This window comes from Phyllostomus discolor, chromosome 12, assembly GCF_004126475.2.
Source record: "Phyllostomus discolor isolate MPI-MPIP mPhyDis1 chromosome 12, mPhyDis1.pri.v3, whole genome shotgun sequence".
Taxonomy (NCBI): domain Eukaryota; kingdom Metazoa; phylum Chordata; class Mammalia; order Chiroptera; family Phyllostomidae; genus Phyllostomus; species Phyllostomus discolor.
Window position 1 is genome coordinate 5,592,983 of NC_040914.2, and position 15,839 is coordinate 5,608,821.

The following is a 15,839-nucleotide window of genomic DNA, read 5'->3' on the forward strand; positions in this document are numbered from 1 at the left end:
TTTCACGTCCCCTTGCCTGGAACTCATCCTGTGGCCAGCTTCAGGGAAAACCTGGAAAGCAGCCTTTGGGGAAGGGGAATGAGATGGTCATGCCTGGCTTGACTAAAGCCCTGGCCATATAGCAGAACCACCTGAGTTACAGTATAAATGTGTGTGTTTCAGTGTACATGTAAGTGTATGTATGCATACTACATATAAACATACATGCCTGGGTCTCACCACAGACCAAGTGATTCAGAACCACTGGTCATGATTTTATTGAGAAAACAGGTTGAAAATGAGTTCCACAGTTCAAGACCCAAGCTGGTACTGACATCCGGGCCAGGCAGGTGTTTTACGTAACAGCTTGTAGCAATACGTTTACATAAAATATTGTAAAAATGACAATGAAAGTGTTCATTTGAATGCCTACCTCATGGAGCCTATTTTATTCATTATGCTTCCTACTCCCCGACATAATCCATCTTCCCACTGGAATATCAGCTCCATGAGGCAAGAATCTGTGTTTTGGTCACTGTGCCTAGAACAGGGCTGGCACTTGGGAGTGCTCAGTCAGTACTTGTCAAAACAGACGACGTTATGTTCCATGCACTGTCTCGTTTGGTCCTCCCAACACCCCTTTGGGGTTATGATAGTATCACTGTACCCATTTCACACTCGAGGCTCAGAGGTAGGAAGTCATTTGGTCAAGATTACACAGCCAAGAAGCAGCAAGTTCAAGTCCTGGTCCAGACCCAGGGCCTCCTGGCCGTAGAGCCCAAGCTACTGACCATCACACATGTCACTTTGAGAACAGGACACCCTCATATGTTCTAATCCTTTCCTGGTTCCTGAGAGCCTCCTAACCACCCCTTCTCCCCCTCGAGCAGCTCATCACCCTTCGGGGCTCCATCCTGGAGGATGCCACACCCACAGCCATGAAGCATGGGACCGGGCGGGGCCTGCCCCTGAAGGATGCCCTGGAGTATGTCATCCCTGAGCTTAACATCCACTGCCTGCGGCTGGCGCTCAACACTCCCAAGGTGACAGAGCAGCTGCTGAAGCTCGACGAGCAAGGGGTGAGTTGGGGCCAGGGTGGGAGCTACCGGGGCACAGCCAGAGCCTTGCTCCTGTTACCTCTTTCTGTCTTGGTCACTTTCCCCATCCCCCCACCCCCCAAAAAACAGAAACCAACTTAAGCTAATGTCAGTAAAAGAGAAATCTGGTATCAAATTCTGAGGATGCCAAGAGCTGGAATGTGACTGGGTCTCAGGAGGAAAACAGTATAGGGATGAGGAGTGTGTGTTTGCATGCATGCATGTGTGCATGTGTGCACACATGCATGCATGCTCGTGTTCCCTTCCTCCCTCTACACACTGGTCCCTCTGCCTCTCTGGCCCTCCTTCAGCTCCCGGAGTGGCTGTAAGAATTACAGCCGCTTGCAGAGACCATCTCACTGATTCTCAGCCCGAGAGAACCTCAACCCGGCCCACACTTAGGTCAGGCGTCTGCCTATGGTCCAGTCACCAGTGACCAGGAAAATCTGTAGAGAGATTAAGAATAGGAGGCATGGACACCCTGCCATGCCTCTCTGGAATAGGAAGGAGGGAGAGGGACAACTGGGACATGACCCCATGCCTCTTTCCTTCCTCTGGCTGTAGCGCTAAATTCCTGTGTGGCTCCAGCAGCTTTCTGGGCTCAGTGCCTGAGAAAGCCCCCTTTGTTCTGTTCCCTCTGACATCTCTTCCTGGCCTGCCTCCATAAAGCCGCTCTCGCCCCTGCAGCTCTCCCGGAAACACAAAGTGGGCATCCTCTACTGCAGGGCAGGCCAGAGCTCGGAGGAGGAGATGTACAACAACGAGGAGGCCGGCCCCGCCTTCGAAGAGTTCCTCTCCCTGCTTGGCGAGAAGGTCTGCCTGAGGGGCTTCACCAAGTACGCCGCCCAGCTGGATGTCAAGAGTGAGTGGCCTGGTCGGGAGGCCAGCTAGATAACAGTTAGATGAAGCAAGCCACCCCACACACCCACCCGCCCACCTGACGGGCAACAGCCCAAAGGCCCATTGGGCAGTGGGAGCTCTGGGTCCCCACTGGTGGGAGTGCAGGTAGGGCAGTCACTTTGGAAAGGGGCAGAACACATTCTGGTTCCGTCTGAAAATTCACTGACTCTGTGTGTCTCAGCAAATACACTGCTAGACGTGGCCTCTGAGCACTCAGCAAGTGTGTGTTGGGATGTGTCCTGCATACTCAGAGACGCAGACCCCGGCCAGAGCCCAGTGTGTGCAGACAGAGCTGTGACACATTTGCTCAGCAGCGTGCTCTGTGGCCGTGACGACAGACTGGGGCCACGCACATCGGCTGTAAGAGCGTGGCCAGTGGGTCTCAGAAGAGTGGGCACTGAATGATGCCTTTTACAGAACAATTATTTTAAGACCACACTTAGTACAGTGTTTGGAGGTTTGTTATTACATAATAAAACTGAAAAACAAGGCAATGATAGATACTATGTTCAGGAATAGTGGTTGCCCCTCTGGGGAGAAGGTGTATATAACTGGAAAATGATTCATTAATATGTCGTTGGTGGCTTGTTGCTTAAGGTGCATGGTAGGTACAATGTATATGTTAGAGCATCCCCCACACATATACATACACAAGTAATTTAGTGTGTGATGTATGGGATTGCAGTGATTCATGACAAGTAGTTTGGGGTTAGCAGTGGAGGGTAACACTGTGAGCTGGCATGGCTCCTAGAGAGAGGACTACCTGTTGACCTTGGGGGTGGGCTGTGGACCTTGGGTTAGTTGCTCAGGCTGAGTCAGAAAACCCCAAGATGGGACCCTGGCTTGCTCACTCACTCTGTGCCTTGCCTTACCAAGCCTCAGTTTTCTCGTCTGGAAAACAGAGGCCTGGATAAGAAGACCAAGCTTCAAGGGCTGAATCAGGAGTTGAGTAGGTGCCTGTGGCTGTCATTAGCATCAACTTCGCCTCTTCCGTTGAAGGAGGCAGCATGAGGAATAAGCATCTTTTTGTGCCAGTTGCTGGTTTTGTGGTCTCTTGCTTTGCCTTTCTCTGCCTCAGTTTCCTCATCTATAAAGTGACAATAATAACTACATTTACCTCAGAAGCAACTGTGTTGAACCCAGCGTACTGCGCCTTCACTCTGCGCCGAGCACCAGACCTATCTGGCCTCCCAGAACTCCGAGGGAGGGTGTCCCCTGCTGTGTGCTGATGGGCCACTGTGGTTCCGTCAGTGGACTGCTGAAGGGGCAGTGCACTCGGGAAAAGGAACAGGGGTCTCATTATCCCCCTTCTCAGACAAATGCCTGCTCCCGAGGCTCAGCATCCTCCACTGAGTGACAGCTGTAACCTGGCCGCCTCCTGCCTTCACTGGCTCATTCTGAGGACCTGAGGCCTGGTACAGTGCCTTACAGAGAACTGGTTCTCAAATAAACGTCACCTGCTGTCTGTTGTTGCAGGTGACCTTGGGCACATCCCCTGTGCCCCAGTTTCCCCTGCTGAAACATGGAGCCAGTGATCAGTTGTGCTTTTTTCTCCCTGGTCACAGTCCCCTCACGTTAGAAGCAGCCAATATCCTGACCCTGTTGATTTTCACTTTTTCCCCCTCACAGTTTTGCTGCCTTACGTGCACGCCTACATAATACTCTTTACCTGCTTCCAAATGTAATGTGGGTGCAGTCACACAGTCTGGGCCCCGTTGTGACGGGCATCTTTCACTCATCGTTACATCCCTGGGATTCGGCCCTGTGGGTGGCCAGGGTTCATCCCTTTTCATGGCCGTGTATTTTGTCACCGAGTATGAATACACCGGTTTGTCAATCCATTCTCGGGACTGATATCGGGAGATACTTGTACCTGTATCCCAGGGCACATGTTTGGAATCATCTAGACTATGGTCCTACAAGAGGAGGTACTGAGTCACCCATGAAGCCTATCTTCAGGTTCAATAGATATTGCTAAAAAATGTTCCCAGGTGGTTGTACCAATTTACATACCTGACCAGCCATATAAACAGTTCCAGTTGTTCCACATCCTCACCAACCCTTGAACTATCAGACTTCTGCATTGCTGCCAGTCTGGTTGGTGTATGATATAAGGTTTCCTTTTTATCTAAATGTATTTAATTTTAAGGAGTGGAGTTAAGTGAAAACACCAAGTTCACAACTGACGCAGATGGTATGTGGGAGATGGCAGAGGCCTGGAGGTTTGGGAAACATGGCGCTCACTGGTGTTTCTGTTCCAGCGGACTCCACGGGAACCCACTCCCTCTACACGACCTACCAGGACTACGAGATCATGTTCCACGTCTCCACCCTGCTCCCTTACACCCCCAACAACAGGCAGCAGGTCAGTAGGGCCCGGAGTGGGGGCCCCACATGATTTCCAGCTAATGTGTGGCTGAACCCCAAGGCACTCTCTCCCCAGGCTTAGTGGGTACCGTCCTGTGCAGCAGCTGGAGGCCTTTGGCCTTGGACCCTCTGCACCGTGGTCGCCTCACCTGGGTCAGGTGTTACTTGATGTTAGCTGTTTATTGGCCACCCTGCTGGCATCTGGCTACCCCCAGCTCTTCTTAGTGGTCTCTTGAGTCCCCGGGTATCCCGTGGGAGGAAAAGTGAATCCTTCATGAATGTTATTTCAACTGCAAGTGACAGAAATGCCAACCAAACTTGCGTAAAATGGGATTATGCTACATTATATATTTCTCAAGTGCTGGAAGACTCTAGCTTTAGGTATGACTGGATCCAGGTGCTTGATCAATGTTAGAAATCCTTTTCATTCTTCACCTCTAGCTTTCTTCATAGTGGCCTTATTTATAGGTCTTCCCAAGTAGTGGCAAATAGAGCTGTGCCTTCCATGTGTCCCAGAAAGGTTTCAGAGCTGAATTTCATTGGACCATTCGCTTGCCAGTCCCTGGGCCTGGGGTGGGGATGGACTGGGCTGATTGGCCAAGCCTGAACCATGTGCCCACCCATAGAGAGAGTGAGTGGGGTCAGGGAGGTGCTTTCCCAAAGCAGTTGGCTGTGGCTGCCGGAAGGAGGAAGAGGTGAGGTACCGGGTGGGCAACAACGGCGAATGCCTGCTGCTAGGGGGCTGCTCTCCTACACGAGCCATGCAGGCTCGGTCCGGGAGCACATCTTCCTGGTTTCTAGTGAACAGAAACCCCACAGACTTTCAACGGTTTGGGAGGGGTATTTGTTTTCAGTTGGTACAGGTGACATTGTAGATGTCATAGGCCAAAAATGATCACCTCTGTGTGAGTGATTTCATAAGGTTAACCTGATGGCATGCAATAACACTGGTCTTGGAGTTAGACCTAAGTTTGAGGTCTTTCTTTGCCACTCCCTAGCAATATGTTCTGACCTCTCTGAGCCTCAGGTTCGTCCTCTGTAAAAAATGGATGGAATGGTAGCACCCATGTCTCAGGGTCATTGGCAAAGGTCCCTTCTTGCATGAAACCAGAGCACGAGGCAGGGCCTGGCAAGAGGGGCAGAGGAAGCTGTACCTACTCCTGGGTGTTTGGAAGGTGTGGTAGGGAAGAGCTTGGGTTTTAGAGTCAAGCAGAAGTGGATTCGAATTCGGTGTCTTTCCCTCCATGACTGTGATATAGGATAAGTCATGTGACTGCTTGTGAGCCTGAGCTTTCTCATCAGGGAAAAGGAGTAGGATGAGTTATGCCACATAGGATTGCTGTGAAGAGTAAGTGCGATTGTAACTTTAAGATGAGTGTAAAATGCCAGCCATAATAAATGGGTGCTTTATCTAGCAGTTTCGTTTAATTCAGTTTAAAACACACATAAAGAATGAACAGTATAACAAAGACTAACGTGAGTCGTGCTGCTCGGTGTGTCTGGACTTCGCACTGTGGGCCACCTCCCACAGAACTAACTGCGTGCAGCTCTAGCCTATGGATTCCTAGCTGTAACATGAGGGTTAAACTGGTGTAAGTAAGAGCAGTGTGATTTCAGCAAATAGGTAAACTGCCATGAATACATCATCTCCTGCAAAGGTAACAGTCTTCCTCGGACTGACAAGCAGGGGAGAGAGTACAGGGCTCCCATAGGCCAACACGAAGCCACAGCTGCCCCGGTCATCTCAGCTCAGGGAAGGGACAGCGGCCTTGGATCGGCCCTGTGCACTGTCTTCAGTCTGCCACAGCCGTCACCTGTGAGCTTGGCCTTGAACAAGTTGAAGGCCACCAGCCCATGCTGCCCTCCAGCAGGTGTTTCTTGAGCACCTACTTTGTTTCAGGCACTGAGAAGTGGGCAGCAAACAAAACCAACAGAATCCCTGTTCACATGATTCGAGGGGAGACAGATGAGAAAGAAAAGGGAGAGGGAAAGGCCGCTGTTAGCTAAGTGTTGATAAACGTTAAAGAACGGGGACAGAAGAGATGGGGCTGTTGGTGGGGTGAGATCTTGGATAATGCAGTCAGCAAATCCTGCTCAGGAGGATGACGTCCGGCCAAGACCTGGAGGAGGAAGGGAGGGAGGGAGGCACGTAGGGTCTGCAGGAAGAAGGTTCCAGGCAGAAGGAATAGCCAGTGCAGAGGCCTTGGAAATCTTTCTGGTGTGTTTGAGGAGCAGCAAGAGGCCAGTGTGGCTGGAGCAGAGTGAGCCGGGGGAGTGTGGATACAGATGTCAGGTGACGGGGGCAGATCGCGTGCAGGTCCCTGGGCCGTGTGGGAACTTTGTCCTGTACGCTGAGTAAGGAGTCTCTGAGCAGGGAGAGGTGTGATGACCCAGGTGTCCACAGCTCCCTCAGACTGTGGGGTGGGTGGGACCAGGGAGACAGTGAGGAGACTGCTGTGATGGTCCAGGCAGGACCCTTGAGCCAAGCTGACCTATGTTGCTTCCTCTCCCACTCCGTGTCCCATTTTCCAGCTGCTACGGAAGAGGCACATAGGAAACGACATCGTGACGATCATCTTCCAGGAGCCGGGGGCACTGCCTTTCACCCCCAAGAACATCCGCTCACATTTTCAGCACGTCTTCATCATTGTCCGAGCTCACAACCCCTGCACTGACAATGTCTGCTACAGGTACGCACCTCCACGTGTGGCTCCAGGGAGCCACACAGGGGACCACCCCGCTCCACGCCCTGCACACACGGGAAATCCAAAAAGCTGTTTCCGGCACCCAGGCGGCATGTGGGGAGAGGCAGGGCGCGGACGGCCGGCTCAGGCGGGCCGCCTCCTGTGTTCTGCGTCTGTGCTTCAGCGGGAGAGCTCATCCACACACTCCCACACCTCCCAAGAAAATGATTCTCAACCACAGAGGGGCATGGCACCCCGGTTTGATAAGAAGCCATTAGGGATATGTATTTTCTAGGAATCTTTTGGTTGCAAGTGACAGAAAACCCACCTCGATCTGACTTAAGATAAAAAGGCAGTTCTGTATCCTGGCTCTCAGGAATGACGCGTTCAGGCCTGCTTGGATCTGCTCCGCTCGCCTGCACATTGCTTTATTTGCTGGCAGCTCTGAGCATAGCATCCTTCCATCTGCAAATCCAGCAAAAGAAGAGCTTGCCTTTCCCAGGAAGAGAAGCTCTAGAATTGAGGCCTATTACGTGTCTGGGGGTCAGGTGTCCATCCAAGAGGAAAACCACCGGCCATACCTGGGCAACAGGTGTGTGGACTGAAAGACTCACAGGAGTAATGTCCCAGGGGGAAATAAGAAGGTGGAGGAATCAAGGCAGGGCAGGCAGGGACCCCTCAGGAGGTACTGTTTGAGCGTTTTAATTCAAAGCTTGACAACTGACAGAGGCCTCAAATCCACTCCATGTCTTCCCCGAGCACACCAGTTGTCACCCCGTCCCCCAAGGCCAGGTGGAAAGCTGTCCGGCTGTGGGGTGAGGATAGAGTTGTGGCTCTTGAAAGCCGACCAGTCCGTAGCTCAGGCCCAGGTGGAGGTCAGCACTTGGCCCTGGAACAGCCCTGCAGGTGCTGGGGAGTGGGCTAGGAAGTGCTACTTTTGTGTCTTTTGATAACAGTTTAAAATTCAAAAAATACAAAGGGTAAAATTAAAAAGTAAAGAAAGATCCAAGTCTCCCACCTCTAACCCCAAACAACCCAGTGGCCCTCACAGAGGCACCTCCCTGGTACCAGTTTATTATGCATTTTAATATTCTGTGTACATATAGGCAAGTACAAGTATTCCTTCTCCACCTTTTTAATACAAACGGTATTAAATATCACACACAGCATATCACACACAGCCCACATCTTGGACTTCTCACTCAGTAGTCCTCGAGATCTTTCCAAACGAGCATGCAAAGAGCTCCATAACATGCCGTCATATGGATGCCTGAGACTTTTCCACCACCCCTGTCAAGGGTCATGGGGTTGTTTGCTGTCACTTGCTATTACAGTCCATCCTGCAGTGAATAACCTCTTTACTCTAATTGCACATGTGTCTAAGCTTACAGCTGGGTAAATTCCTGAAATAGAGTGACCGGGTCAGGGGACCCGTGCGTGGGCACACTGGCATCCTTGGTGGAATTGCCAGAGTCTACCAGTTGCCTCTCAGCCAGGAGTGTGAGAGAGGGAAGGGGGGCACTGGTGTGCAGCACTTGCTGACAAGGACCACCGTGCTGGATGTGCTGCAGGGCCTCCGTGCAGCACAGGCCCAGGCCTGAGCCCCCTCTCCACCCCCGCCACTCCTCACCCATTTCTCAGGGCATTCAGTAGCAGCAGCAAGTGCGTACACCTTGTGGCTTGAGGTCAGTCAGGTGGTGTCCCCTGTTCCTCGGCAGCTGAAAGGTAGCTCTGGTGAGGGAAGATGGAGTTGTGTTGTGCATGGGTGTGCACACACACTAGGAGGAGGAAGCAGCCCTCTCACCGCACATCAGAGGTGGGGGCTGAGCTGGGTTGGGTGGACCCTTCTCCTCTTCCTACCCCCCACCCCCAGGAAGTACAGAAAATAATGTAACAGATGCCCATGTGTCTACCACCAGATTTAACAGATGTTAACATTTTGCCATGTTTGCTTCAGCTCTCTTCTCTTTTCTTTATTTTTAAAGAAAGAAAATGTTATGTTAGAGATGCAACTAAAGTTGCACCCTCTCCCTTCTTTTTACCTCTTTTCCCTCAGGCAGCTCCTCTCTGGACAGACCTTACCTTGTCCCCACTGTGTTCCTGAACACGTTCCATCACATTGCTCATCGCACTGGAGAAATGACTTACTGATGTGGCTCTTGCCTCACTGAAAGGCAACCCCATGCTGTATTCACCCTCATGCGTCTGCTGTGGCACAGTGCTTGCCGTACAGTTGGGTCTCAAGAGACATTTTTGCTGGCTAGATAGATGCCTGGCCCAGACACTGTGGTCACTGAGAAAATAGTTGTTGGACAACCATGAATACTCTAGAAATACTTAATGAACTACAGTGAGGAGGTGACGTGGTGGTCACACCATCTCCTGGTTGTGCCCTGGGTTGCTGTTCTTTCCCGTTTCAAGTGTGCTGTTTCCACATGGCATACCAGCATCCCTGCAGCCTGCGGGCTGCAGAAACCCAGTCCCTCCTGCTGGGGAAGTGAGGGTCCAGCTGTTCTGATTGTCCAGAAGCCTTCAGCAGCATAGTTTCATGATTCTTAAAATCATGAGCCAGGACCATGGGAAAAGCCAAAATCTGTCACTGTAAGCACCTAAGTACTGAATGAAAAAGTTGCAAAGCTGTTCACATCTGTAAAGCACAGTCTGAGTGTACCATTAATCAGAGTGCTATTGAACTGGTGATGTCATCTCCTCTGTCCTTCTGCCTGGGGACAAGGACATGCCTGCCAGGTTTCCCACAGAAGAAAATCCATGTGGCCTCTGAAGAACCTCTCCACTGGGAAATGCCTTTTGCTGTCAAACCCACACACACTGTACATTGGTAGAAATCTGTTTCTTCTTTGTCCATCTAAGATTAAATCCTTAATTTACTTTAAATTTAAATCTTTAAATTACTTTAATCCCTGTCAAGCACCTGTGCTGGTGCTGGGGCATCAGCTAAGCCCAGGGTGCAGCCTGCCCACGTGGCCCTCCTGGACGTGGAGCAGGGTCATTGGGCGGACCCTACCTCAGTCATGTGACCAGGCCCAGGGTGGAGGTGCAGAGCAGGGGGTCTGCCTGGTCGCAGGCATCAGGCAGGAGCACCCTCTGCAGTCTGCGCAGGCTGTGGTCCCTCCCAGTCCTCGCTTCGTGGGGCAGCTGCAGTGATCCTCACAGATTTCAGTCTGGTTGTCACTCTTGGCTAGCACCTGAAACAGGGACCCAGCAAGAAACAGATGTCCCCCTCAGGGTTTTAACTGAAGGGACTGACTACTACCAGTGTGGCTCGGTCAAGGGAACATGTACAGGAAAGTGAGGCGTCCAGGGACCAGAAGAAGCAGGGAGTCATTACCTTACCCCCTCAGCTTGACAAGGTCCAAGGGAGATGGGAGAAGGTTCCGGAAGCTAGGAAAAGCTATGCTGTGGGAGAGTGGCCACCCGACAGGAACTGTGGCTATGAGTAAAGGACCAAGGACTACAGCCATGGCCACTATCCTAGCCCCACAGTGGGGCGCTAAAAATTAATAAATACCCCACCCCTGGGGAGGCAGTGAAAAGAAATAAATACTCTCTCCTCTCACCTTCCCATCATCTGCCGGTGCTGCTATTGGCTGAACCCGACTGGAAGCCAGAGGGCATGGGAATACAGGTGGAAGCGACAGCCCACGGAACCCACCTTGTGGGACGCTGAGCAGGGCGGAGAGTGGCAGCGACTGGGTCGGGGGCACCGGTGGGGAATAGCGGCCCAGATTGGGAAAGCGTTGCTCCTTCTCATGATCAGGGTGAAAAGTGCTGACACACCGTCAGGTTCCCGCCTGGCCTGGCCCCCGGCGACCTTACCAGAGAGTCTCCCGCTCTTTGCTCTCTGGGCTCTGACTCCTCTCGTGCTCTTGCGGGTTGGCCACGTGCCAAACCCACTGCCTCCAGCGACCACCCTTTTTGTTCTTTCTCTGGCTCCTGCTCAGCCTCAGATCCCAGCTTAATTGTCACACCTTCAGAGAGGCCTTCCTGGATTCCCCGCTCCCCCTCCCCGCCCCAGATCAGGTCCTTCTATTGTTCTGTCATACCCCACTCTCATTTTTTGTCTTTGTAAGTTAATTTGTGAGCATGTTTATTTAGTATGTCTCTCCTAGATTAAAGGCTTAGGAGGGTAGGGGCCACTATATCCCAGTGCCCGAGGGGGAAGGCATCCCAGAAACAGTTGTCGAATGAATGCTGCAGTATCTGGCTTGTCAGGCTGGGGAGAAGGGTTGGGAGTCAAAACCTGAACAAGCCTCCGAACAAGTGTTTGGAGTTCATGGAATATGTTTTAATTAAGAATCTCATTTATAAAATTACTCTACAGTAGGAAGAGAGCAGTAGGAAGCCTCTTCTAACCCCATACTCTTCAGGTTACTGTAGAGGCTGAATACCATGCTCTAAGATAAGCCAGCGAACTTACTGCTCACTCATTTACAGCAGCTTGTACCACTTTTTGAATCATCGTCATGTGAACAGATAACTCATGGTGACTCTGTAGCCCCTTGAAATGTCTTTCAGCAAGAGTCGCACTCCCTGGCCCCGAGCGACCACTCTGGCAGGTGCTGTGGCCCATTTGCTCAATATTAGATATTGCCCTTTAGCCGCTGAGTCTCAACTGAGTTTGGTCATTACAATATCCAAAGATACTCATGAAAATCTCCAAACTTACTGGCAGATCTTCTCCTCCACTGAAGCTCAAGGCTGCTTCTGCCCGGAAGTCTAGGTGGTCGGGGAGCCTGCCTACCTCTGCTCCATTTCTCCACCGTGCACTTCTTCCCCCAGCCCTGCTGTCGGCATCTCACCTGTCCAGGGATGGAGCAAAGGAGAAAACAGGAGACAGGGAAGTGTCCCTGAGACTGTGTTCACAGCTGGCTACATGCTTTCTGGGTTCCTTCTAACCATAAAGGTCACCTAGGAGACCCCTAACTTGGGGGTGTGGCAAGGGTAATGGGGCTCACTATCCAGCTTTCTCTAAAGATTTCCTCCCATCAGTATCCTCCCTCTCTATATAGTTTGCATAGTGCATGAGATGGTTCAGTTTTGGGGAACAGGTTTTAGATCATTTCCTTTTTACATCCCCACTCAGTTGCTATCTGATTTCTATCATAGTGGCATCTTGGTCAGAACTGCAGTAGGCAGGGTCATTTTCAAAATCACCTTGTTGAGATTATTTATATCAGTCAGGTATTCTGATTCATAAGCAATAATGCTGCTTAATAAACCACCCCAAGACTCAGTGACTCACAAATATTGAATTAATGTTTTTTTCTGGCTCACACATTTGCAGGTCAGCTGAAGTCTGGCTGACCTTGGCTGCAGGCCACAGGTTGGGTCCATGTCTGCTACAGGTGCCCCTCATCCTTCTGGGACCAGTAGGCCTCCTAGGGTGTGTTTATCCCATGGCAGCAGTACAGGAGGCAAGCCAGGCCTCCCATCCCCCTCCTTGCATGCCTTTGCATGATAGCCATTGGACAAATCAAGACATGTGACCAGGCCCAGGATCGATGAGATGGGAATGGACCTCCCCACAAAGGAGTGAATTTTTGTCAAACTATAATGTATCATATGGTTTGTATATATGTAAAATGGGAATAATTGGAGTTGAACAATACAGGAGACTTATTCTTTGAACATCAATGGATGTTCTAACATCCACTGTGTAGGAAGTAAAAATGCATGTAAGACTTTCTAAAATTTCCAGTCTAGCCAGCAACTTACTAATTACAGGTAGACTTCCATTCTTAAAAAGGAGAGTTCCTTTTCTGATCATATATTTTCTTTCTAAAGGGAATCTCAAGTGCCTTTTACCATCTAAATGATTTCTCCCTCCTCAGTATGGCTGTGACCCGATCCAAAGACGCTCCTCCTTTTGGCCCCCCCATCCCTAGTGGAACCACATTCCGCAAATCCGATGTCTTCAGAGACTTCTTGCTGGCCAAGGTGATCAATGCGGAGAACGCCGCACACAAGTCCGACAAGTTCCGCACCATGGCCGCCAGGACCCGGCAGGAGTACCTCAAGGACCTAGCTGAAAACTGTGTCTCTAACACACCCATTGATTCCACTGGCAAGTTCAACCTCATCTCCCTGACCTCCAAGAAGAAGGAGAAGACCAAAGCCCGGGCAGGCGCCGAGCAGCACAGCTTGGGGGCCATCGCCTGGAGGGTGGCAGCTCAGGACTATGGCCAGGGGGTAGAAATCGACTGCATTTTGGGAATTTCCAATGAGTTTGTGGTGCTCCTGGACCTACGCACCAAGGAGGTGGTATTCAACTGCTACTGTGGGGATGTCATTGGCTGGACCCCAGACTCCTCAACACTCAAAATCTTCTATGGGCGTGGGGACCACATCTTACTCCGGGCCTCTGAGGGCTCTGTGGAGGACATCAGAGACATCGTCCAGAGACTGAAGGTAAGGGAAAGAGCTCAGCGAGGGTGCAGCAGTCATGGCTTGGCAGAGGCCTTAGGAACCATTGAAAGGCTTCCCCCAGCCCTGTCAGTTAGGCTGGGACCCTGGCTGGCCCCAGAGAATCAGAATTGTCACTTACACTTCAGGGGTCTAATGGGTCCTGCCACCTGGGTTTTTTCTGGGGAAGGTTTGGGCCAGGGATCTGAGACCAACCATGTCATTACCTTGGGAAGACCAAAGGCATATTTATTCACACTAGATCTTGATTGAAAATATAAGCTTTAAGTTTACATTAAAAATGTAAGGGTACTTTGGCTCTGGACCGGGTAGTTCAGTTGGTTAAAGCATCATACTGATACACCAGGGTTGTAGGTTCAATCCCCAGTCAGGGCACATACAAGAATCAAGCAATGAATGCACAAATAAGTGGCACAACAAATTGATGTTTCTCTCTCTAAAATCAGTAAAGGATTTTTAAAAATTAATGTAAGGGTACTTTCTAGAAGAATTAAAATAGACTGAAAAGCTTCCAGGCCATTAAAGGACAGGGCATATGCAGGGGTGGGGGGAATATAAGAGAAAGCATGATAAAAGAAACATAAAATTATGTGGTAGGAATAATTCCATATCCATAATCACAATAAATGTGAGCAGTTTAACTTACCCTGAAAAAAAACAAAGATTCATGGTCTGGACAGAAATTTTACCCAAAACTGGTGGGCAGCTCAGGCTCAGACCATTGGCCAAACCAAGTGTGACAGATTGGTTTCAAATCAGATGACAACTTACTTAGTAATGGCTGCTTGAAGCACACTGTGCTAAGAAGTACAGAGGCCGAACCTGGCCGGGTCGCTCAGTTGGTTAGAGAGTCGTTCTGATGCACCAAGGTTGTGGGTTTGGTTCTTAGGGCACATAAGAAGAAGCAAACGATGAAAGCATAAATAAGCAGAACAAAAAATCAATGATTCTCTCCTCCCTCTTGCCTCTCTCAGAAATCAATAATTTTTTAAGTACTTCCTGATTAAGTTCAGGTTGGATTGGTACAGCCCTGCTCTTGGCTTCCCTCACTCCAAAATTCATGCCCAGGTTTAGTATTTAGATTTTCCAGTGGGATGCAAGGTTCATGAGCCGGAGTTCAGCTTCACTCACTTGCTTATCTCACTTGAGTAGATCAGGGCTGGCACGTTGTTGCTGTTCAGTCACTACTGATTAGTTGATCAGTTGAATGAACGTATTGAACCCTGCCTCTGTGTTAATTGTTTTACATGCACGATTTCGCCATCCTCTACCCGCCCCATGGAGGGTAAGTGCTGTTATTATACCCATTTGACAGATGAGGAAATTGAGGCTCAGGAAGCTGTAGATACTCACATAAGGTCAGACAGCCAGTAGGTGCCAGATTAGGATCTGAATTGAGGTATTTCTGACTCCAAAACCAATTTTTGCCCAAACTGCAGACTGGTAGCCTACTGCTTACTCAGAATGTCGACTTACATGTCTATAAGGCCCTGAAACTTAACATGTTCAAGAGCAAACTCCTGCTTTTCCCTCCCCTACCTCCCGGAGTTTTCCAGTTTCTTGTCTCAGTAAAGGAGAAGTCTGGCACCCCCTCTGTTGAGGTCGGAAGCCTTGGCATCAGCCTCACCCCTCTCTTTCTTTCACACCCACATCCAGTCTCCCAGCTCCACGTCCAGCAGGGATCCTCCAGCTACTTCTCCCCTCCCACAGCCTCTACCCCAGCCTCTCCTCAACTGTCCAGTGGCCTCCTCGCTGGTCTCCCTTTGCCTCTACCCTTGCTGCGCTGTGGTGTGTTCTCAGCATGGTAGTCAGAGGGATCAGATCACATCACTGCTCTGCTCAAAACCCTCAGCTCACTCCAGGGGAAGACAAGTCATTATGGTGGCCCATGAGGTCCTTTACAGCATGGCTCCCTGTCACTGTCTCTGTCCCAGCACAGAGGATTTTGATGTTTCCCAGTGTTTCCCAGGCCTCCAGCCCTGGGGCCTTTGCACCGCCTGTGCCCTCTCACTGGAACACCTTTCCTGATCTGCACATCGCTCACTCCCTGTCTTCCTGCAGGCCTTTGGTCAGATGTCACCTTGTCATCTAAAACTCTAAACCCCCTCCATCCACTGTCCCTGCTTCAGTTTTCCTCAATAACTTACCACCAGCTTAAGTGTGTTTGTGTATATGTTGTTCACCGCTGTGTCCTCAGAATCTGGTATGCAGCAGACACTCAGGGAACTTGTGCTGAATGCATGCCACCCTGTGGTAACAGCAAAAGCGAACATTCATGGAGGACTAACTGCATCAGACCCTGCTCAGCACCTTGCAGAACTTGACATTTCTTTCTCAAAGAAACCCAGCCAAGGAGGTCCCAGGCTGG

The 15,839-nt window shown here is 50.5% G+C and overlaps 1 protein-coding gene across 8 annotated transcripts in view; it reads left to right on the forward strand.

Moving 5' to 3' along the window:
- Nucleotides 1–15,839, forward strand: part of SIPA1L3 (signal induced proliferation associated 1 like 3) — a 244,966-nt gene that overhangs the window by 159,898 nt on the left and 69,229 nt on the right. For all 8 annotated transcript variants that reach the window (XM_036012983.1, XM_028529115.2, XM_036012982.1 and 5 more), the window contains 5 exons: nt 870–1,058; nt 1,764–1,938; nt 4,238–4,341; nt 6,876–7,033; nt 12,880–13,456. In XM_036012983.1, the coding sequence (XP_035868876.1) occupies nt 870–1,058; nt 1,764–1,938; nt 4,238–4,341; nt 6,876–7,033; nt 12,880–13,456 (1,203 nt within the window). The remainder of the gene's footprint in view (nt 1–869; nt 1,059–1,763; nt 1,939–4,237; nt 4,342–6,875; nt 7,034–12,879; nt 13,457–15,839) is intronic.